Source organism: Protopterus annectens, chromosome 2.part0 (genome assembly GCF_019279795.1).
Source record: "Protopterus annectens isolate FY-2018-M chromosome 2.part0, PAN1.0, whole genome shotgun sequence".
Taxonomy (NCBI): Eukaryota; Metazoa; Chordata; order Ceratodontiformes; family Protopteridae; genus Protopterus; species Protopterus annectens.
In genome coordinates, this window is record NC_056728.1 from 1,588,512,944 (window position 1) to 1,588,536,660 (window position 23,717).

The 23,717-nt window shown below is 38.7% G+C and overlaps 1 protein-coding gene across 1 annotated transcript in view; it reads right to left on the reverse strand.

The window, feature by feature from the left end:
- Positions 1–23,717, reverse strand: part of LOC122792856 (ATPase family protein 2 homolog) — a 1,253,755-nt gene that overhangs the window by 1,208,112 nt on the left and 21,926 nt on the right. The window contains exon 3 of the mRNA XM_044060416.1: positions 5,329–5,486. Within this exon, the coding sequence (XP_043916351.1) occupies positions 5,329–5,486 (158 nt within the window). The remainder of the gene's footprint in view (positions 1–5,328; positions 5,487–23,717) is intronic.

The window sequence follows — 23,717 nt, forward strand, 5'->3', positions numbered from 1 at the left end:
CAGCTGCTGTTTCTATTTCTGCACAGTGATCAAGCAAAGGCATGTTTTGTGTTTTGTTTGTGGATGGTGACCTAAACAAGGCATTATCAGGACCCCAGATTCTTTTCTTATGTGCAGCCATGAAGCACTAACCCACCTATATTGCACTTGACACACAGGCTTCTCTGGCCAAACTGCAGTGGTCTGCCTGCATTGTGTCTAACTTGCAGTTTGTCATCCCACACAAACAGAATGTCCAGGTGTTCCAGCAGAGCATTTCCCTCATACTCCACTATGGTGTTTATCTTTTTGTGATCAACAAAAAGATTTAGCTTGTTTGTCATACCCCTGAAATTAATATTTTGAGTAGTACTGGCACCATGATGGACCTCTTCAGCACTTCACTGGTCAATATTCTCACCACGAACTTTCTTCCTCTCTGCATCCCGAGTCCATCCTTCCCCTAAAACCAGCCAACTTCTGAGGTGGGCTTCTGTGAAGGATCGCGTTACAGTGGATATAAAAAGTTTACACACCCCTGTTAAATTGCCAGGTTTTTGTGATATAAAAAATGAGATCATAATAAATAATTTTAAAACTTTTCCCACCTTTAATGTGACCTATAACCTGTACAATTCAATTGAAAAACAAACAAATCTCTTAGGGGAAAAATATAAAAAAATAAAAAAACGTACAATAAGCTGGTTGCATAAGTGTGCACACCCTTAAACTAATACTTTGTTGAAGCACCTTTTGATGTAATTACAGCATTCACTCTTCTTGGGTATGAGTCTATCAGCATGGCACATCTTGACTTGGCAACATTTGGCTACTCTTCCTTGCAAAAGCACTCCAGATCTGTCAGATTGTGGGGGCGTCTCTTGTGCACAGCCCTTTTCAAGTCATCCCATAGATTTTCTATTGGATTTAGGTCTGGGCTCTGGCTGGGCCATTCCAAAACTTTAATTTTCTTCTGGTGAAGCCATTCTTTTGTTGATTTGGATTATGCTTGGGGTCATTGTTGTGTTGAAAGGTAAAATTCCTCTTCATCTTCAGCTTTTTAGCAGACACCTGAAGGTTTTGGGCCAAAAGTGACTGGTATTCGGAACTGTTCATAATTCCCTCTACCTTGACTAAAGCACCAGTGCCAACTGAAGAAAAGCAACCCCAAACTGTGATACTGCCACCACCATGCTTCACCATGGGGATGGTGTTCTTTTGGTGATGCAAAGTGTTGTTTTTGCACCAAACGTACCTTTGGGAATTGTTGCCAAAAAGTCTAATCAGACCATAACATGTTTTCCCACATGCTTTTAGGACACTTGATGTATTGTTTTGCAAATTTTAGCTGGGCCTGGATGTTTTTCTGTGTAAGAAAAGGCTTCCATCTTGCAACCCTACCACATAGCCCAGACATATGGAGAATACAAGAGATTGTTGTCACATTAAGTACACAATCAGTACTTGCCAGAAATTCCTGTAGCTCCTTCAATGTTGCTGGAGGACTCTTGGCAGCCTCCCTGACCAGTTTTCTTCTTATTTTTTCATCGATTTTGGAGGGACATCCAGTTCTTTGCAACATCACGTTTGTCCCATATTTTCTCCACTTTTTGATGATGGTCTTCACTGTGTTCCATGGTATAACCAATGCTGTGGAAATGTTTTTGTACTCTTCTCCTGACTGATACCTTTGAACAATTAGATGTCTTTGATGCTTTGGAAGCTCTCTGTGAACCATGACTTTTGCTGTAGCAGGCAACTGAGTAAATGTCAGGAAAATCCTACTAGGACAGGTGAATTTTACTTGGGGTTAATCAGAGCCTCTTTAATTGATGGAAGGCATGTACCCAACAAGACTGAATGCTGTAATTAAATCAAAAGGTGCTTCTACAAAGTATTAGTTTAAGGGTGTGCACACTTATGCAACCAGCTTATTGTATGTTTTTTATTTTTTATATTTTTTTCTCCTAACAGATTTGTTGGTTTTTCAATTGAATTGTACAGGTTATAGGTCACATTAAAGGTGGGAAAAGTTTTGAAATTATTTATTGTGGTCTCATTTTTTATATCACAAAAACCTGGCATTTTAACAGGTTTGTGTAGATTTTTTATATCCACTGTAAAAGCAGAAATCAAGCCATACTGCATCGTAACACCCTCAGCCCAATTATATTATAATTCAGTTAAGGAACTGTAGTCTGATTGGCCACTTCCTTTTAGCTGTAAAGCTAGACTGGTCACATTATGCAAAGGATGTAGAAGCAGGCAAAACTAGCTGTTGAGGTTTCAAAGAAGACATCAACCTTTTTCTTATGACCCTCTCCATGACTTTGACAGACACTGTGGTCAGGTCAGGCATGGTCAGGTTGTAGTTGCCAAGAATGATCCTCTTTATACTCCTGAATGCTGCAATGACCAAAGTAATTTTTCACTCATCAGGCACCTCTCCCTTTGGTAACGAACCTAATTAAGATCTCTTTCTGGTGCACCATTAACAGTCTGACAGACTAAAACATTCAGGCAGAATGTTTTTACAGTACAGCTTTGGGCATTGTCTCTCTGCAAACCAGGTCAGCTTCTTCTCCGTGCTTTTCCTTCCCTTTACTATGCGTATACACGACATCTGCCATCCAGATAGGTACTCACATGATCATTTCAGTATTTACAGAGGAAAAAGTGACATTTTTCACACTCTAGCTTATTTTCTAATCCTCTGCTAGCTTCCTGCCATCCTTGGTCCCCCTAACCTCCCAAATGTCTATCTGAATGTACCCAAAGAAATTCCTCTGCCTGGGTAGTTGCCCTTCCATCTCTGCATTGCCTCCCTTAAACTGTTGCTTCACCACCCACCTGTGTTCCAGATAAGCACATTTCTCAGTGTCTCTTTTCTCCAACTCCTATATGCACTCACATTTGCCCAAAAGCTCCCTTCATCACCTGGTTCAGCCACCTTGATTTTCTGTCACTGTTCCAAGCCTTCCTTTATGGCTGCCACTAGTGCACACTTGTCTTTCAACATTATCTGCAGACCATTAACCACTCCACCAACAGCTCCTCCCTAACCACCAAACCACTGGTTCAGAGTAAACCTTCCGTAATTCTGTGTGTGCGATTGTGATTTTTGGTTCACAAGATCATTGATCATAGGGAACCATACTAATGTATAGTCACTCCTTGTCATTAGTGATCACACCTCCAACCCGTCTATCATTATCTGACATTGCCAAGACCAGGTCAAGAATGTTACCCTTCTTGGTGTTATACTGTACCATATACAGCCTTTCCATTTTTAGCCTGGATTTGGGCACTGACCAATCTGCTGCTGACAGCCTGAGGTCTTCTATGACTGAGGTCTTCTTCCCTGCTTCTGTATCATGAATTTGTTCCCTGATGTGTTGTTTTCATTCTCTGGAGTGCAAAGTGGAAGACAATGGTGTCTTCCCATACTCTCCCTCATAAGCCTTCAAACCAGCTGTCAGTACACTGACTTTGTTCTCTTCCCCTTTGCAGGGAAACTCCTACATTTCCTTTTCAATCATTATAAAAGAAATCCCTGTCTGGACATAGACAACCCAACTGTTAACACTGATTCAGGCAGACAATTTTTCAGACTCAGGAAAAGTGAATATGAAGTAATACAGGCAAAGTAGTAATCTACAGAACAGATGAAGACTGTAAAACATTATGCATGCAAAACATAAGAATAAAATAAAAATCTGTCTAACACATTATCTAGCAAGTAAAAACGTAACATAGTAAAAATCTGTCCAACAAAGTACGAATCTAACATCAAGCTATATTCAATTATATTTATGGAGATTTTATGGGCTAATTTAAACAGGGTGATAAGGTGGGTGGTGGTGGACGGGTAGAACAGTAAGCCAAGTACAAAGGATTGATGGGGGGGGAGTCTGTGTGTGTGTGTGTGTGTGTGTGTGTGTGTGTGTGTGTGTGTGTGTGTGTGTAGCAGGGTATAGGCCACAGAGACAGTGAGTGAGTGAGAGATTGGAGACAGATGGGATTAATCTAACATGGATGTCTTTGCATTAAGTTATGAGGTGAATGTACAGAGGTGGGACACAGTGGCTGTAATGGAGTTATGGAATAAAGTAATGCCTTGTGGAGAAAAGCATTTACAAGCAGCTCTTGTTTGTAAAAATCTATTTAGCTAATACCTAAAACTGGGAAAGGAAGTGGAGTCACTTCCGTTAGCAGGGAACAATCCCCATATTTAAAATGCCATTACTGAGAAAATGTGGGGAGTGGAGTTTTATGAGTGGGATGGAGAAAGAGAGAGATGATTTTAATCTAAGGTTGTAGGATGTTGGGCTCTGAGATAACTGGCTGCAGAAAAAATGGAGGTCTTTGGCTAAGTGTTTGTGGATAATGCAGATTAGGAGAAGTGCGCATCTTTCACTTATGAATAACCATTTCACTAAATTATATCCACGTGGGGTCTTTAGTTATCCCTATATCCAAACTGGGGCACCTGGAGGTGTACTACAGAGAAGAAAAAAACATATATAGTCAAAAAGACTGATTCTAGTACCAGGATGAAGGCAAATTAAATCCAGCTAGTGCTTCTCTATCCCTGGCAGAAGCTATGTCTGTTTCCAAAACAGTGAAGCGACACTCCACAACCAAAGAGTTAGTCTCCACTGCCAGGGTCTTGTCTTTCTTAATCCATTCTGCTCATGCCTGCTACTTGATGGGCACTGCACCTGTTCTCATCCTTTGCATTTAATCTGGTGAGTCCACAGTGGCATATATGATAGTCCCAAGACCAGAAGATCTGCCTGGTCAACAAATCAGATAAATAAATAGAAAAATAAAATAAATATTTACTGATGTAATATCTAGCAGAACAAGGGCAGAATGTGATCTTTTGTCCCGTTAGAAAATAATTTGTTAGACTATGCTAGTCTCATTTTTGTGGCAATACATAAATCCTGATGAAATTTATCAAGTATTTACTTATTTTAATTATATGTTAACCAGATATTTCCTAATGAGCACCAGTAATCTTCGCAGAGAGGGCATCTGGAAAAAAAAAACACAACTGTTTTCTGTATATAAACAACCATCAATATTAAGATAGTTATTGCATAGAAAATGGCTCACCAGGCTTCAATTAATACTTCAAGTTACTCAAACTAAATGTTAATACACAATATTACAAACTCCTTAATACCTTCTACTTAATCTCATGTGATCAGTCCTTTCTGGATAATCAGTACTGACGCAATACAAAGCATCACAGATTCTGACCTGAGAAAACAATTTGTTACATGATGTTACAATCTAGCAACTTTAAGAAGAGAACAAAAGAAAGAGAAGGAAAAAAAAAACCTTAGAACAACGTGTATTTCCTCAGCTTGCAAAATAGGGCCTGCTACAGGCTGGACACTGATAACATCACCAGGCTTCACTTTGAGATTTTTCATAGCAGGGCCAGTTAAGCCCACTTTTCCTCCTGGGAAGCTGGTTACAGGCCAGGCAGTGGATACCTGCAAAGAGAGAAATAAATGCACTACGTTAACTTGATAGCAAACATATTTTTCTTGAAAGAGACTAAGAATTTCAAACTCCACCGATAAAAAACAAGAAACTAAAGCAGGATCAGGTGTATGCTCAACACAGGATTCAGGACCTACCCTCATATCTGTCTAGGCACCTTGAAACTGCAGCAGACACTCATGCAATCTTTATAGATGTGATAAGTAACCCAGCAAAAACAAAACAAAACAAAAAAAAAACAAACAATATATTATTACAGTTTCTTCCACTTTTTGAGAACCAGTGAGGAGGAATAAAGAAGCAGTGCAACATTGTTAGATGTGGTACAGGATGCAATCTAAAAAGGCAGGCTCATTTAGAACATTCTGAGACAAGTCCGGAGTTTTTCAGAATATACAATTAATGAAGATAAGATAAAAGCTATAGCTATAAAATATGTACCTACACGTGAATTGGTTTCAGCAATACCCATATGTATAGAGACATGATTAAATATAGTACTTAGGAGTATGTAATAAAAAGGATTTTGTTATGGCAGCTAAGGCTATGTGGGAAGAAACTATACAAAAGATAATATAAAACTGAGAAACTGGAGGCTCTTGCTTATGGATATGGATGGCAAGACACAAGCAGTAAAAATGTTCATATTCAATTTAGTTTTATACACAGGTAAGGCATATATTTTTTTATCAATTAGAGGAGAATTTTGTCTACTAATTAATAAATAGTTGAAGGATTTTATTTGGCAGGGGAAGAGGAGAAGTGTCTGGGATAAGTTGATCTACTAAACAGAACAAGGATGTTTAGTATTATCTGATTTGAATGTATATTTTACAGCGACACAGTTAAAGCTCTTAAACACAACACAAGCAGAAAACTATAATTCAAACTGGAAAGGGATGGAGATGATGAAGCAGGGGGTTGATGCAAGAAATAATAAAAGAATGTGATTTTGGATGCACATTCTTAAGGAGAACAACAACAGTCATTTAGAATATTATATTTATAAAGCATCAGAAAGTATACTAAAAACTATCCCAAAACAGGAAGGGAGAAAAGAGATCCTGCCAATAGGGATGACTGCAATGAGAGTTACACAGAATATGCAAAAGAGGTCTGGAATTTACTGGAGGAAGCTGACAAAGGAACCAATGTATTGGGAACAAATAATTAGAATGGGAGAGAGTCAGAACGACCTCACTAACTTTTACCCTCACAGCTCTCCATTATTCCATCTAATCCTTTACTTGCCTTCATATTGTCCAACATTCATGCCACTGATCTCCAACTACTCTCCCTCCAGACAACTAAGAAGCTCTAACCAAAAGTTAGTCCATATCTACAAACCCAAAACTAAAACTGGATGTAAAATTTATAGCTACCACCCATCCATGTGCTGGAATAAACTGCCTCAAGAGATAAGGTCCCTTACCAACCCAAAATTATTCAAAGCAGCTTTAAAAGAACACTTCAGAAATCACTGGTACTGCCACTGCGGTCAGCCATCGTAAACAATATCCACTCTATCCCTCTTTCTCTCTCCTCTAACCTTCATACTATTCTACAATACATACCCCTCTCTCCTCTAGCTCCACATGTTTTCTATCCTCAACCTCCAGTCTCATCTCAAATCTAATTCTTCCTATATAACATCCCTATTTATGTCTAGCCCCTTCCTCTAACCCCTTTTTCCCTACTGCCTCTTATTTCCAACCTCCATCCTTCTCTCCTATTCTTGATTCTTAAACCCCCTCTGTATTACCTCCACTCATCTCCACAGTTTACTTCTTTACTATGCTCTGTAAAGCCTTACTGCTAAACTACTGTTTAATCTTGACTGTAATGTAAATATTGTAAATAGTTTTCTGCTTACTCTATTGTTAGAATATGATGTATAATATGTACACTAGATTGCTATTTTTGTACTCTAATAGAGCTTTTCTCCCCGGGTCACTGCTGAAAAAGGGCTTCTGCCCAGCCAGACTAACCCGGTCAACAAATGTAAAATAAATAAATAAACAGAATGGGAAGAGGCCAAAAAAGACATTTGGACTGCAAGCTAGTTACTGCCTACCATATCAGGGACTGATAATCAGTATAGATGAAGAGAAAGGGATAGGGGAATACTAAATGAAAGACCTGCACTGATTGAGTTTTTAACTGAATGTAGAACAGAAGCTGCTGTTAGTAGAACATATAAAATATTGCGTGATAACTATAGAAATCAATCAGAAATGGTCAGAAAAGATGGGGCAGACTAGATATGCAATTCACAAAGAAACAATGGGAATACATATGTAAGGCTCCAGAATATGCAACAAAATTTAGAAGATGTAGAATTTTTGCCTGGAAGCATTTGCATATATATACTTTTATACCCCAAGCAGACTCCCAACATTTACCATATACCCGAGGAAAAATTCTTTGCAGTGTGATAGTGAAGAAAGAGGTAACTGGGAACATATGTTTTAGGAGTGTAATGAGCTGGCAGACTTTAAAATATTCCCTACACAGTACTCTGTTGGGAATACTGGGCAAACAAATGAACATAACTAATGAAATTATTTGTTTGAGCTGTAATACAGGATCTGAACTGCCTAAATATAATAAAGCCTTATTAAGTTTAATTCTGGTGGCTGCCAAAAAAGCAATTGCTAGAAAAGTGAAATCAAAATCTAAACCAACTATACTTGGAATAGTGAATTTTGTAACAGAGATGAAAGAATAGGAAGTGGGATCTTTAGAAAGGGGTAGGAGTAAACTAAATAAAAAAAAAAGGAAATTGCGGGAATAACACAAGCAGAAAAATGTTTTGGAGGAGGAAAGAGGTTTAAAAAGAAGGCAGGAATTGAACATGGTTATTTAACAATAAAAATTCACGGGCACTTTGGAAAAATGTTTATTATTTGATAATATGGTAGGGGATTGTAACTTGTATTTGATTTTTAGAGAATTACCATCTGTGAAATATTGAATCATGAATAACTAACAGCTCTCATATGCACCAGATTATTATGTTACTATATTGTGAGCTTCAGATTGCAGAAGCTTCTAATATGTTATAGAAAAATAATTTATTTTTCCAAAGTTACACCATATTACTTGAGATAATTTTACAAGAAGGTCATATTAGGTGAGTATTTATAGCTCTACAATAGTTATATAACACATGTAGACTGTTGAACCAAGGTCTCTGGTTTAAATATCAGACATGGTTTACTGATGTTAAACAATATGACAACAAAAATAATTTTTATCAGTCACTGTATCCAGAAAATCCACTGCTAGGTGAGCAGTTGTAACTGCAAGTTCACGGTATAATTTGTTAACCAAGAACGTAAATAATGATAACCCTCTTCTTCGATAATACCACCCATAACAGCATAAGGGGTAGTAAACAAACTGTACTTTAATATATAAAATAGAGCAACATACAGAGTAAAATATATACAGACTGGCAAACAGAGAAATAAAATAAAAGGCAACAAACATAAATAAGGTGCATACAGAAAAATTAAGCTTCAGATATTGAAGTTGCAGATATTGCAGAATTGCAGTCCCATTGTTACTACTTTGAAAACCTCCCTCCCAGTAAGATGTACTCCCAGGTGCCATACACCTGATGATTTCTATCCACTGCTGGACGATCATTACCTAAGAAATTTACTGTAGGTCTTTATTAGTCTACTTCTGTAATATAGTCTAAGCCTGCCACTCGTGCATTTGCACACTAGTGGGCCCACCCCCTCTTTTGCTCTAACTCAGTCCTTCACTTTTCCCTCCCAAGTTTTTTGGATATTCTAGCTCAAAACAATGTAACCCTTCTACGCTATTGCCTCCTAATCGTCCCAAACTATTGCATACTACCTCCTTAGTTATAATTCCTTGCTTAATAGGTTCAGCTAAATCCACTCTTTACTCATACTTTTTTTCACATTTAGTTTTACCAAAGTATGATTTCTGTACTGACCTTTGTTCTCTCATACTTTCACTCATCGACTCTAGCATGCTGCCTCGGTCCACATCATGGTTCATCCCGCTCTGTTCGCCCTCACTTCGGGCTCACTCTTCTCCTCTACTCTACCCCATTCCTACCCACCCCTGAGCTCATTTCCTTTATACATAACCCCTCGTTCCCACTCCTCCTCTGCCCTTCCCCTCCAACCAGCTTCTCTCATTCAAATCTCCACCTTAACCTCTGTCCACCTATCCACTTTCTTAACCTTTACATACCCAACACTTCTCTGCATTCTCCTCTACCTTTCTAACCATACCCTTTTGATTGTTTATCCCTCCTTTTTATCTCCCACATCCACTATTATTACCTAACCTTCTTGAACCATATTCATCTTCCTTCTAAACTAGAAGCATATAAGAACTGACACACCTTTCCCACCATATACATCTTAGCTATACAATTAAACACTTTCTCTATTCATGTTATACAACCTACATCTCTAATCCTATCTCTCTTAACATTACTACTCACCACTATCTTCCTAAAGTTACCTAGACAATACCTCTACCCCATTAGCCTGACCATCTCCCGCTCCTCCTAACTCATTCTCCACCATGCTAATCTACAACTTGTTTCTATCACTCCTCTCTACCTCTAGCCTAATCATCTTATATAACCTCTCTTCCTACAATATGCAATTAAAACATCACCGCCTGTCACCAACTTCCATCTATCCTTTGGTTATCCCACAACTCCTTCACTCCTTTGTGATGGCATCACCCACCCCTGCTACAACTCCCCATCTTCCTAAAATCAAAATTCCCCTTGTTGCTCAATTTTCCCTAAAGGTAAGGTGAAATATTACTTCCATCTCTCCCCTCCTCACAACTCTTTTCCCACTCACACTACCCTGATCCTATCCAGGGAAATCCATCCCAACCCTGCTGCAGACTTCCTCTCCTCCTCTAACTCTATGCCCAGTTACTCCACCTCTCATCATCCTACCATTCCATAAAACACCTTTCTCTGTATTCCATGAACATCACAAGTACAGTCAACAAAACCAGTAAATTCCATACCTGGATATATCATCACTCTCCTGGTATCATAAAACTCTGTGAAACCTGGCTGAAACCCCTTATTCCTGACAAATATTTTCTATCCCCCATATACAACTTCTTACAACTCGATAGAACTCAGAAAAAAGGTGATAGAGTTGCTATCATGTTCTCTAACCACCTTACAGTAACCCCTCTAGCAATCCCCACCCCCTCGGCCTCACTAGCCGAATTGCTAACTGCAGTTAATGCCCAAGTAATTACCATAGCTGCTATTTATATACCCCCTGGTGACAATATCACTGTACTAGAAAATATTCTCTCCCGGCTCACTCAACACTTACCTAATGAAACTACAGTCTTGGGTGATGTCAACATTAATTGACTATCCCTCTCCTCAGATACCCCCATCTCCAGTATTAATTTACATGATTTCTCCCAAATAATATCCACTCCCTCTTATACTATCAAAATCAATTAACAATATCTCTCTTCTTGACTGGATACTAGTCTCTCACCCCCATAAATATCACTTCCCTGAAACATTACCTGATGCTGTCAGTGTCCAAAGTCCTTAGATTTGCTCCACATTATAGTAGACCACATAAGTTCATAGCTTGTCACAAACTGACCAACTTTGACTCAGAAATGCTAAACAACCATCTCTCGGCTATTAACTGGTCCTTCCTTAGGCAGCTACCCCTTGACGATGTCATAATTAAATTCAATTCCATATTCCTTAACATACTCAACCCCCTGGCCCCCTTACGTACTGTTAGAGTAAAATCAATCATATCTCCTTGGCTAACACAGACCACCTGCTCCTTAATGCACAAGGGACAAGGCTTGGAAACTCTGGTCCAAAAATCAAACTTCCCTCCCACCTCCAATACTATAAAGAACTTCACAACCTCACTAAGAAATCCATCTATAATGACAAGAAGACCTTCTATAACAACCCTCCAACCATGCACTTAGCTAACCCAAAGAAGTTCTGGCATGCCATCAACCAAATTTTACATCTGGACAACCCTTCATCCCCCCAACCATGCCCCAATAACACACCCCTAGAAAGTGCTACCAACTTCAACTCTTATTTCATGGTCACTATCAGCAAATTAACTATCCAACCCAACTCCAACCCAAATGCTACCATCCCACCAACCTTCCTACACCCTCTAACCCCTTCCTGGCCATTTCCCTTAAAACTAAACCTACTAACTACATTAAATCCCTGCCTCTAAAGCTTAAACCCTGATCCCCCTCCATTGATCTACCCCCACTCTTACTCCAGAATGCAGCTCTCTCTCTTACCCTTCCCCATCTCTATACTCATTAACCATTCCACTACTGAATCTAAAGCACCTATAATCTGGAAACAGCTCTACACCTTACCTATTCATAAGGAAGGTAACTCCTCTGAACTTTCCAACTTCAGGCCAATAGCAATTCTATCCCCTCTTTCCAAAATTCTGGAGAAATGTGTACACAGACAAATCCTTCACTTCCTCTTGCAAGAGAACCTATTTACCCCACTCAATGGGGCTTTCGCCCTGAACATAGCAACCTCCACCACACTCATTTCCTTTGCAAACACCATATTCCAAGCACGAGACCAAAACAAACTGGTCTCCTGCCTATTTCTTAATCTCTAAGGCTTTCAACACAGTCTCCCACCCCTCCGCTTAAACTCTCTGAACTTAACCTATCCACCTCCACTATTTCCTGGTTCACTAGTTACCTCAGTGACAGACTTCAATCTATTAAATGGCTTTCTGCAATCTCTCCTGCAATGCCTCTAAAAATGGGTGTTCCCCAGGGAACAATTCTTGGCCCATTACCATTTAATATATTTACCAATATATTGTCTACATCTTGCCCACAGTCATCACTCATCCAATATGTAGATGACTCCACAGTTATCTCCATAGCAGATACCCTTTCTGATTTAAACTCAAGGACACAGAAATCCTACTGAAAACTAGCTCACCAAGAATCAGATAATACTAAACCCAAAAAAGACTAAACTCCTGCTTTTCATCCCCAAAACTAAGAATCATCTTAAATCCTCCTTCTCAAGCTCATCCCACAATAACACACCTACCACCATGGAATCGTATACCAAATTACTAGGGGTCATCGATGACCATCTCAAATTTGACCTGCACATTCTGAACAACATTAAGAAAACCCGCCAAAAACTCGGACTCCTTTACAGCAACAAAAAATTCTTATCCAATAAAGCCAGAAATCGTCCTATCCCGTGCCTACCTTCACCTCGGCCTACTCTATGGCTCACAAATCCACACCAACCTTCAAATCACTCTCCTAACAAAACTAGAATCCACCTATAACAAAGTCGTTAAATTTGCTGCTGATCATTCCTATCACTCAGACCACTGTCTAGCTCTTAAAAAGTTAAACTGGCTAGACTTCCCCCACCATGTGCTTCTCTCTCAGCTTCAAATAATGAACTATTTTGTACCTGCCCTCCTTCTGTCCCAGCATTGCCTCTCTTGTCTCCCTCTACTCCCTTCGTAGCTCTGAACAAAACATTCTTTCACTCCACAAGCCCAAAACTAAAACAGGACAAAAACTTTACAGCTACTCCCCAGCCCAATCTTGGAATAAACTTTCACTGGATATTCAAAATATCAATCACCAACATCAATTCAGAACTGCTACTAAAAACATTCCAAACAGTACATGGATCTGTCGCCATAACTACCCTCCTTGACTGACCTCCCCCCTACTATTCCCCCTCTCTCTCACCTAACCCTCTTTCTTTCGTCTATCTTTTCTCTTAAATTTTACATTGATTTACAACCAAGTCAAGATTAATACAGTAAGAGTCTATTATCCAAACTAATTGGGACCTAGGGTAGTTTGGATAATCAAACTGTTCGCTTAATCAAACATATAATTGAACAGGACAAAAATGTTCTAAAATCTTGTTTTTGTCTTCTGCATGCAGGAATATACTTTTCAACTATTCAGCGATTCCAGTGGACAATAAAGAATATTTTTCACACATGAGCTGGCTACAAGCTCAAAAAAACATGCTCAAGTGAATACATACTTTACCAGTATGACTGTTAACATATCAAATACAATGATTGTAGTTGAGTCCTACTGATGCAACCTTGGTACTTACCCTCTGAAGTGATTTGTTACTGATGTTAGAATGTAATTACTCTCTGTGATTTAATTATGTACTTCTTCTTATGTTAATTATTTCTGTCATTATTCTGTATCTGAGTTTTGTTATTGTACATGTCATATTTAATTGTGGAGCTTTTCTCCTTGGGTCTGCACTGAAAAAGGGCTTTGGCTCAAACTAACCTGGTCAACAAGCATCAAATAAAAATAAACAAGGTGACCCTACATATATTAATAACTAGTACTCAGAGATGGATCCCCACAAGCAAGACAGTATCAATATATCTTAGAATGCTCTAGCATTAGAGTAATATACATGTATTTTTCCCAATCACCATTGTCCATGACATCATTATTTTCTTGCTGGAGAAAACAAGTACCTAGACCAAATCTTTTATTCATCACAGCAACCAAGATTGCCAATACACATTCACGTCTGCCACCCTTGAATGTCAGTCTTCTGGTTCGTCGGTCCTTGCATCTCGGCGAAGTGAAAGTCGGTGATGTGGCCGTTCGGGTAAGTGAAGTAGACCCACATGAACACATACATACATATATTCATACATGCATACACACCCACACATTATTTATATATATATATATATATATATATATATATATATATAGTTCCTGCTATGTGAGCATATTAACCAACATTGCTTATCTGCGTTTTGCATGAATTTATCAAACAAATATTGCTTTTCTTTTGAGTTGTCACCTTGTATGTTACATCTTGAACTGTATTCACCCAGGATGAGCTTGAAATTAGTCCTTTCAGATCAGTGTTACCCTGATAAACACAAACAAACAGAATTAAAAAAATTATAATGGGTGAATACTGATCTTGGAGAGGGATGAGTAAGATATTTGAAATCTCTTATTTGCCAAGATTACCTAAAATAAATTACACAGGCTTACTGCATAGGTTCATAGTTGAGTACTAGGCTATCTGCCCTTGTGGGCCATTTTAAGCGTAGACAATTTCCCTTTTTGTGCTTGAAATAGCCTACCCCATTTGTATAATTTGGTCTTCCCATCCCATGGTCAATAATTATATATTACTCTAAAAGAGAATAAATGGATCATACCACAGATAACTGGAGGGACTCCATGCACGGGATAAAACATTCAGGAGCTGCCTCTGTCCATTTGTGGTACAGGGGGCAGCTATAGGGTAAATTTTCTGTTTCCCATCCATAAAGCAAAACTGCGCTTACATATGGAGAGGGATGAACTTTGTTTTATGTGGATGGGGAGTCTGTCCCACTGCAGCGGTATCCTCTGCAAGATATACTTATCCCTCCAAACCATTCTGCTGATGCTGCAGAAGAGATTTAGACCCACAGGCAAAGTATTTCTAATGCCATTTGACTTGCTGATGTGCAGTAAATCCTTCAGTAATGGGTCAGAGAACTCCTTGCATGCCAGACACAGGTCACTTCTTAGCAGTCTGTAGGGCACAGAGTATAGTAACAGGACTTTGATTCAGCCCATGTAGGACATGTGGTTTAGGCCTAGTATCCTTTTAGTAAGGTATCTCTGTGGGTGTTCCAGTTGTTGCATATGTCTGGACACATACATGCAAAGGGGACATTATATTCAATGAATGGCCTAATGAGGGCTGAGTAAAGGGGGGTAAAGACATCCCCTAGATGTAGGCACAATATCATAAGCTGTGCAATACAGAAGGACTTTTTTACAACAATAGACACGTTTGTCAAAAGTTAGGTCACTGCTCACATAAGTTCCCAAATCCCAAACAACTGGGTCAACTCTTAGGTAAACACTGTCAATGTGGTAGTTACTTGGGGTAGATGACTTCCCAAAGGATACAATAGTGTATTTTTTTGGCATTTAGTTTCAGGCCATGATTTTTACACTTACTTCTGGGACAAACCTTTGTGCACGATGGCAAAGTCATTTTGGTCATTCAATGACTGCTCCTAGCTTGCAGTCATCTGCAAATATAGTCAGCCAGAGCCCTTTGGTATTTTCTTTTACTTCCGAAAAGTAGATGCCAAACACGAGAGGTCCCAGCACAAAACCATGGACGACTCCACTGGTGACTGGTCACTTTGTGGAGTTAAGTTCCCCTGTTCTGATTATCTGCATCCATTGTGCGAGTCAGATGGCAATCCAGCAGGTGACACAGGGGTTTATTTAGCATTTCTACTATGCTTGAGTGGGGAATTGTGTCAAAAGCTTTGGCCACATTGAGGTATACTGTGTGTACTGTTTTGCCTTAATCCATTGCTTTGGTGAACTTTTCAAAAAATCCACAAGGTTGAATAAGCATAACATGACCTTGAAGAATTCAAACGGAGATGGGTCCAGTGTTTGGAGGTGCCCTATGTCCTGACTGATTAATTCCATGACAAGTCTTTCCATGGCTTTGCATATGAGGCGGTTCAAACTTAGGGGTCTGTAAATGCCTAGGTCTGTGGAGGGTTCTCTCTTATGCAGCGGAATGACTATAGCTGTTTTCCATTCACTTAGTACAAAACCAGTATGGAGGCTGAGATTTAACAGTGTCATTAGAGGTGTGGATAAATTGTCCTTCATGCTATTTAGGATACATCCAGGGATCTTGTTAGGATCAATGCAGTATTTTTCTTTGCTTTTAATAGCACTTTTAGGATTTGGTCTCATCACAGCTGAAGACAAGCAAGTTTTGGGTATATCTTGAGGCACAGATGAAGGGGAAAGAGATAATGTTAGAGCTAAATTTATCAGCCAGTATTGTTCACTGTATCTTCAGCCTCAGTGTAGGTAACGTCATTCACAATCAGCTCATCACATTGCTACTTTGTGCTTTTGAGATTACGAACATAACTAAAAAATGTCTTGTGATTGTCTTTTACTTGGTAGCTATTTTAGCTTCAAACTTTGCTTTGGTGGATTTTAAGTTCCTGAGTTGCTTGTTTATTTCGGCAAGGGCACTAACATTCTGAGAATTACTCCTCTTCCTTTTGGTCAAAAATTCTTTTATTTTTATTATAAAGCTTGCTGATATTATGGCTCCACCGTGTAAAATTGTTTCTTCGGTCTGCCCTGTACATGCTGTTAAGGGACACTGCTGCATCTTTGCAACGGTTTACATGCTGGTACAGTGTGATGGCGTACATTTCTGCATATTCAGTGGAGTTAACTGGATTTGATGGGGATTTGAAACTTGCCACTGTATCACTTAGGAGTAGGTTGTATTGTTGTCTTTCGGCTTTTCCCAGTTAGGGGTCGCCACAGCGGAATTCCGGTCCACTAAGCAGCAGATTTTCACGAACACCAAGGTGCCAGCTCGACATCCAACCTTAAACGAAGGCATGCCCATGTCTTTCGAACGCCCACCCAACCGCAGGGAGGACATGCAGACTCCACACAGAAGGCACTCCCCGCACTCCAGCCAAGAATCAAACGGGAAAACCTCTTGCTGTGAGGCAACAACACTACCGCTGCACCACCGCGGAAGTCTATCACTTAGGAGTAGGTAGTTTGTCCTGAAGTTTCTGAAGGTGCCTTGAGTGGAAGCAATCTCTGGTTTCAGTTTTATTTCAAAGCAAGACTGATTTATGGCCGGACCTAACAAGTAATGAAGATACATAAGGGATGGTGACATATTGAATTGTCAAGTGATTTTTTCTCTCTCAAGTGTAAAAATAAAGGAGGTGATATGACCAAGAACTGTGCCGTTCATGGAACACCTAAGAAACTGTTCTTGCTGTTGACAAAGCTTATACGATCAATAAAAGTGGTTTTGTTTTCAAAAGAAAATGCTATCTAATATTTTGTTAATAATAAGAAACAAAGTTATTATACAACGACCCCCCCCATTAATATTCCAAAACGTGCACACTGATTGGTCAGCGTGCACGTTGTAAATTAGACTTATACTAATGGAAAAAGGTTCGGTCGCCCAGAATTTTTCCATTAGTACAAGTATTTTTACAGCAACGGAGAACGCAAGATCTCCGTTGCTTTTTAGAAACAGTCTCGCTATGTTAAAGGAGTTTAACACAGCCAGACAGCTTTAAAAAAAAAAGCAACGGAGATCTTCCTTTCTCCGTTGCTTTTTTTAAGGCTGTGTCGCTATGTTAAACTCCTTTAACATAGCAAGACAGTTTCTAAAAAGCAACAGAGATCTTCCTTTCTCCGTTGCTTCCACCCACAGCTCTGATGTACTGCGAAAGCATACACACGTGCAGTACATCAGAATTGCCACAGAATACCAGACAGCTGCGGAAGGGCAGCACGGAGGCATTATACAATGCCATTATTTAAGAAAAGTTAAGTATTTTTTTCTTAAGTAATGTCATTGTATAATAGCAATAACCCACTTCTGGGTGTGGGTAATGCTGGATTTACCCACGATTGTCTTTGTTTGGCCACTCAGGCTTCGCCCTCATGACCAAACCACACCAACCATGGGTAAATCCAGCATTACCCACACCCAGACATGGGTTATTGCTTAAATAATTAACTAAAGCAACTGTCTTAATTTTTTAGAGAAGACTGAAAACTAGAATTGGATGACTGGAATATGTCAGTGTCCGTTCTGAGTTCTTGTAATTCTAGACAAGACTATTTGACCAAGTATTCAATCAAAGAAACTATCCTTTCCCATCATGTTCATTTATAATATACTAGCTTCTAATAAATATACAGAGAAGTGCAACTTTTATTGAAATGGCCCAGGCTGCAGGTGTTAAGTGATTTTAAAACAGTAAAGTTTAGCTCCTGAATCAAGTAAATGGATGGCAGAAATGTTAAAGTTAACGCAACAACAGATATGAAAGCACATAAAAATTAACTGGCAACACTAATAATCTACATACATTTACAAGACTTGTTGTTGTGTCTTTCGGCTTTTCCCGGTTAGGGGTCGCCACACCGGAACTCCGGTCTGCTAATGATTGGCAGTAGATTTTTTTTTTTACGTGCCAAGTTGCCAGCCTTGACGCACAACCTTCAACAAAGGTACGCCCATTCACGCATGTCTCCACACAGAAGACGCTTTTGCTGAGAATCGAACAGGACAACGTCTTACTGTGAGGTGACAACGCTACCGCAGCACCACCACTGCAGCTACCACATACATTTACTAGACTAGGATAAGAAAACAGAAGAACTTCTCAAAAATGGATGGTAGGAAGAGAAACGGTGGCCTGATGCAACCAAACGCTGTAATGCATAAACCAGTTAAGAAACAGGATTTTGACATTATCAGACATCATCTGGAGCAGAGTGTGTGTGAAGGGTGTAAACAAATCTTCTAGACAGAACACACCCTTTTGTGGAGTGTTAAAAGACAGCAGTTCTTGTCGCAGAATGGAAGATGTTCAGTTAAAAACTTCTCTTCTAGGTTCCAGATTGGCAATCCATGATTCAGAGATACAGTTCTATGCTACAGAAGGCTGAACTTCAGAACACTAAAGACACACACTACAGGAAATAATTTTTGACAACTTGGGGTGTAAACTTATTACAGTGACACTTTCAGATTCCTGTCCTTAACTACAGTCCTAAGTAGTTGGCAATATACTTATCACTAAGTCTAGGTGTGTATCAGAGTTTAAATACTGTATAAACAGATCAAAACGTAAACTGTACTTGTAGCCTGACTATAAATTATCTATGTACAGTAATGGGAAGTAGAACATCAATCCCATTTACTTTACAATGCTTGTGTGTGACCAGTTAATGTTTACATTTTAGATCACTGCTGAATTTCAACTGTCTGAATGAAAAACTAAAGTCACTGCCACTCTATATGCTGCACAGCTACAATTTATACTAATGCATGACTTTATGCAACCATCTGATTCAGTGTTCTAATTAAAATACTATTTTTCAGAATATGACAAACTATATTTACCTAAAGTATTTAAAGTTCAAAGCAAAACACAATTTAACTTAATAATCATCATATAACTAAACGGACTAAAGATGAAGACAGAAACAATGCCGTCACATCCCCACTCACTGAAAAGGTCAGCATATTGAAAGTTGCCCCTTTTGCCAATGTTGGTGTATCCCTTGTGATGTTACATTTAAACAAGTAGGTGGGTGGTGAGATGCAGAGGAAAACATTTGGAGTCTGTTGGTTATACAGAAGTACTTTTGGCGACTGTAAACCAAGAGGAGACTGGCTTAGATAAATTGGCATTTCTGTCACAGAATAATATTGACCCTTTGAAAATCAAATGCATGAATGGAGATAAATATATTTAAAAAAAAAAATAGTATGCATTATTGCAGCCACATCTAACATTAGAAAACACGTCAGAACCAAACAAAAGGTTACCTGTAACAGGAAGCACCAGCAAGGAGAAGCAGAACACAGGTGTTTACTAAATGAAAAATAATTATCTACAGAAAAAAAAACACTAAGGAGTTCCATCAGAGAGGCAAACTACATATCAACGGCAGAGATAAATACATTTTTTTAGAATATACTGTGAATGATAAATGTCACATGCACTTTTACGGGCTTTGTTGGGGGTGGGGGGACTACAAACACAATGGATTTTTTCCTCAATGACCTTCCATTAGGAGGAGAAGCACTTCAAGACATCTTCTCCATTATTTTTTTTCAAAAGATTCATGTTTAATCTTTATAGTCCCGCTAACATTAAAAAGTCATTTAAGGAACATCTATAAATAGAGGCTGTGGTGTTCATCTTCATTATAAAACCCTCTGACAAGAACACACCAAGAGAATGTCTATTCAAAAGAAGAAACCTCATCACACCTCCAAAAGGTAAATGTTAACACACAAGTCTTAGGGGTGGAGAGTAGCTATCCTGTTGACCGAGAAGTTCATGTGTTTTGGTGCATATCTACAGCATTAACCTTTTTCTGATTTTTTTAAGGCTGTTCAAATAAGCAACAATGTCTTCTCTGAGTAAGTATTAAGCAATTACTCAAAATGAGAGGTGTACAATTGGTTACTGATAATTGACGACTCTGATGAGAACTGCTCTTTAAAACACAGCCCTGGTATCAGATGTAATGCTTGCTGAAGGTTTAAATCAGTAGACCAGAAAACAGCAGCGGCAGACACATATCTTGGAGAGAAGACCCCTTGAAACAAGATGAGGAAGAAGGAAAATACTGTCCAAGTATAACATGAATACGCCCTTTAACTTTCTGCATACTCAACAAGCATTCTTGCAGAAATCCAAATTGTTCTTTATCCTGGACAAGCATTACATTCTTAATAGATAATAGAGGAGTTTATTTAATTCCTGACACAAGTATGCTTATCACCAACGTTCTGTGTGCATCACAGTTTAAATACTATATAAACAGACCAAAACCTAAACAGTAGTTATTGCCGAGTACAAAATCTCTGGGCAGTATTGCAAAGCAGGACATTCTCAAAGGAAAACTAAGATTACACACTCAAACATAACTGGTTCTTCCGTGCTGTTCCTGTTTGCCTTCTGCAGCAAACAGTTACTCCCCTGTACAAAAAGGGTGATTTCCTCATTCTCCCCTACGTCCGCTCACCAGGGAGGGCAGTACATAACTTTTGGAGGAGTTAATTTCAGTTATATAAAGTCCACTGGTGGTATTCATTCTTCGGTACTCTTTACTAGTTCCTCCACAAGTTTATTTTAATGCTGAACATCTCTACAGATGCATCTTTGCTTCTCAATGTAGTTTGCAAATGTCATCATGCATTTATCAGCATGTTCACATGTGTGTGCATGTTCTGACACAGTGTTTAGGCCATTTGGGCCTCAAAGAACACTAATTCCACAATACAATGCATGTAAACCTTACCACCTGCCCAGATATCCAGGTTCCTTTTAAAACAACCAAATTTATTTAAAATTACTTAAGCTATAGGGAGACTGTTCCAAAGTCTTGTAATTTTAACAGCAATAAACTACTCTCTGATTTTGAGATTTCCCTTTTTTAGTACAAATATCATACTCTTTATGTTTGTATGTTTTTATACATCTATTAACCTTGATATTATACTTAATTTGTAATATAGGGTCACAGAAGATCTTACATGCTAATAACAACTTTCCATGTATATATCTATAACTGAACTATACACATTTGACAACTTACACTAAAGACCATAATCCATAAATCTATACTTCTCTTTTCTTTTTGTAAATCTCCTTTGGACTCCTTCAATTGCCTCTGAGTATAAAGTCTTATTGTACTCCAGTAATGGTCTTATATAAGTTTTAAGTACTAAAGTCAATACATGGTCATCCCTAGTAGATAATCTCCTTAACAGGTACCCCTTACACTTAGTTTACTTTATAGAAACTCGATCTATATGTCAGTCAGGCAGAGTTAATGTACCTTACCAGATGGACAGTCAGCATACCTTTATGTTACTGATAGCAACTAAGTGGAAATACAAAGCTTGATGTAATACAACTTGTTTTAGTTGTTGTGTGTCTGTGTTGGGGTTGGTACTGGCTTTGTTACTGTTTGTGACAAGCTTAAATACAGTAGTATCAGCATTTTTCTTTCTACTAGCTGCTCATTCAGTGTTCCTGCATTCATCTACAACTATTAAGTCTGCCTTTGGGTTACTGATAGCATCTGTGCAATACAGACTGCAGTGGACTGTTTCTTGCTTTCTGTTTTCATATGCACGTGTATGGGGGGGGGTGCTTTTATTACTTATCATATACACTACCATGAGCACTATTTTTGTCTCCAGCAGCCTGCCAGTCTGGGTTACCATTGCCACTCCTGCCCAACAGATAGTCTGACTTTGACTTCCTGGCACCAACAAGCAGAAATATGTCACTATAAGGACTACTATTTGCCTTTGTGTGTTGTCTGTGGTTAGGGGAACTTCACCTTTATAGTGGGAAGGCACTACTAATGCCATTGCTTTCTCATCAGTAACTAGTTAGTAAAGGTTGCTTTCAGGCTCAAAGGTAGAATACTTAACCAGACCGATTTCCTCAGCGTCAGTGCTAAAACCAGCACAATTACTGTAGTGATGCTCATACAGGGTTAGATTCAGGGTTTATCCTCAATGCACATTTAATGATGTGGATGTTGGGGTCATTAGTAAGGAGTGTTTCTCTGCAACAGCCAATCAGGTATGTGTATTACACCTTCCTTACAAGTTGGAGTAAAGGAATGACATGAAAAGGAGGTTGCTAATATGGACACAGCCTGACCTATACAGCTTTCTTAATTTGCTCCAGTTATGCATATGATCGATAACTGAATATTACTAACACTACCTCAAGAACAGTAAGCATCAGATACCCCAATTAGACTTCAAATAATGTTTCCTCAGGTACACTGCAAACATTGGAGGTGTGATGGGAAAGAAAGAACTGGAAACATATGTTTTGCGAGTGTAATGAGTTGGCAGACTAAACATTCCACATAGAATATTTCTGACAGAGTGCTCGGTTAGCAAATGGCTTTAACTAAGAAAATAATTGTTTTGAGCTAGGAAACTGGATCTGAATTGCCTAGACATAGTAAGGCCTTGTTAAGTTTAATTCTGTTGGCTGCCAAAACAAGCAAGTACTAGAAAACGGACATCAAAGTCTAAACCAACTGTATCTGAAGTACAGAATATTACAAAAAACATAAAAAAATGGAATATGGGTCTTTAGAAAGGGAAAGAGTAAATTACATAGAAATAAATGGAAATTGTGAGAACAATACATGCAAAATAATGTTCAGGAGGAAAAGTGAGGTTTAAGGGAAGGCAGGAATTGAGCAATGTTTGTAATGTTGAACTGATGATAGTTATAAAGAAGGAAAAAATATGTGATGTATAATGTACATAAATGGAAAAATGTTAATATGGTTTGTTTTCATTTCTATTAATGTATGTTAGCCTCCAAATATTGCAGTCTTGAAGTTAGCATACATTCAAGGAAGAGTCACACTATCATGTTCAACATCTTGATAAGCCATTATATTTCTGCTTCTGTGAAATCTAACATTTTTTTATATTTTCTTAACTGAAGAGCAGATATAACTTGCACAGAAATCAGAGAACATTTCCTCAAAATCTTAAAAAGGCAGTCTGTGGTTTTCAAGTA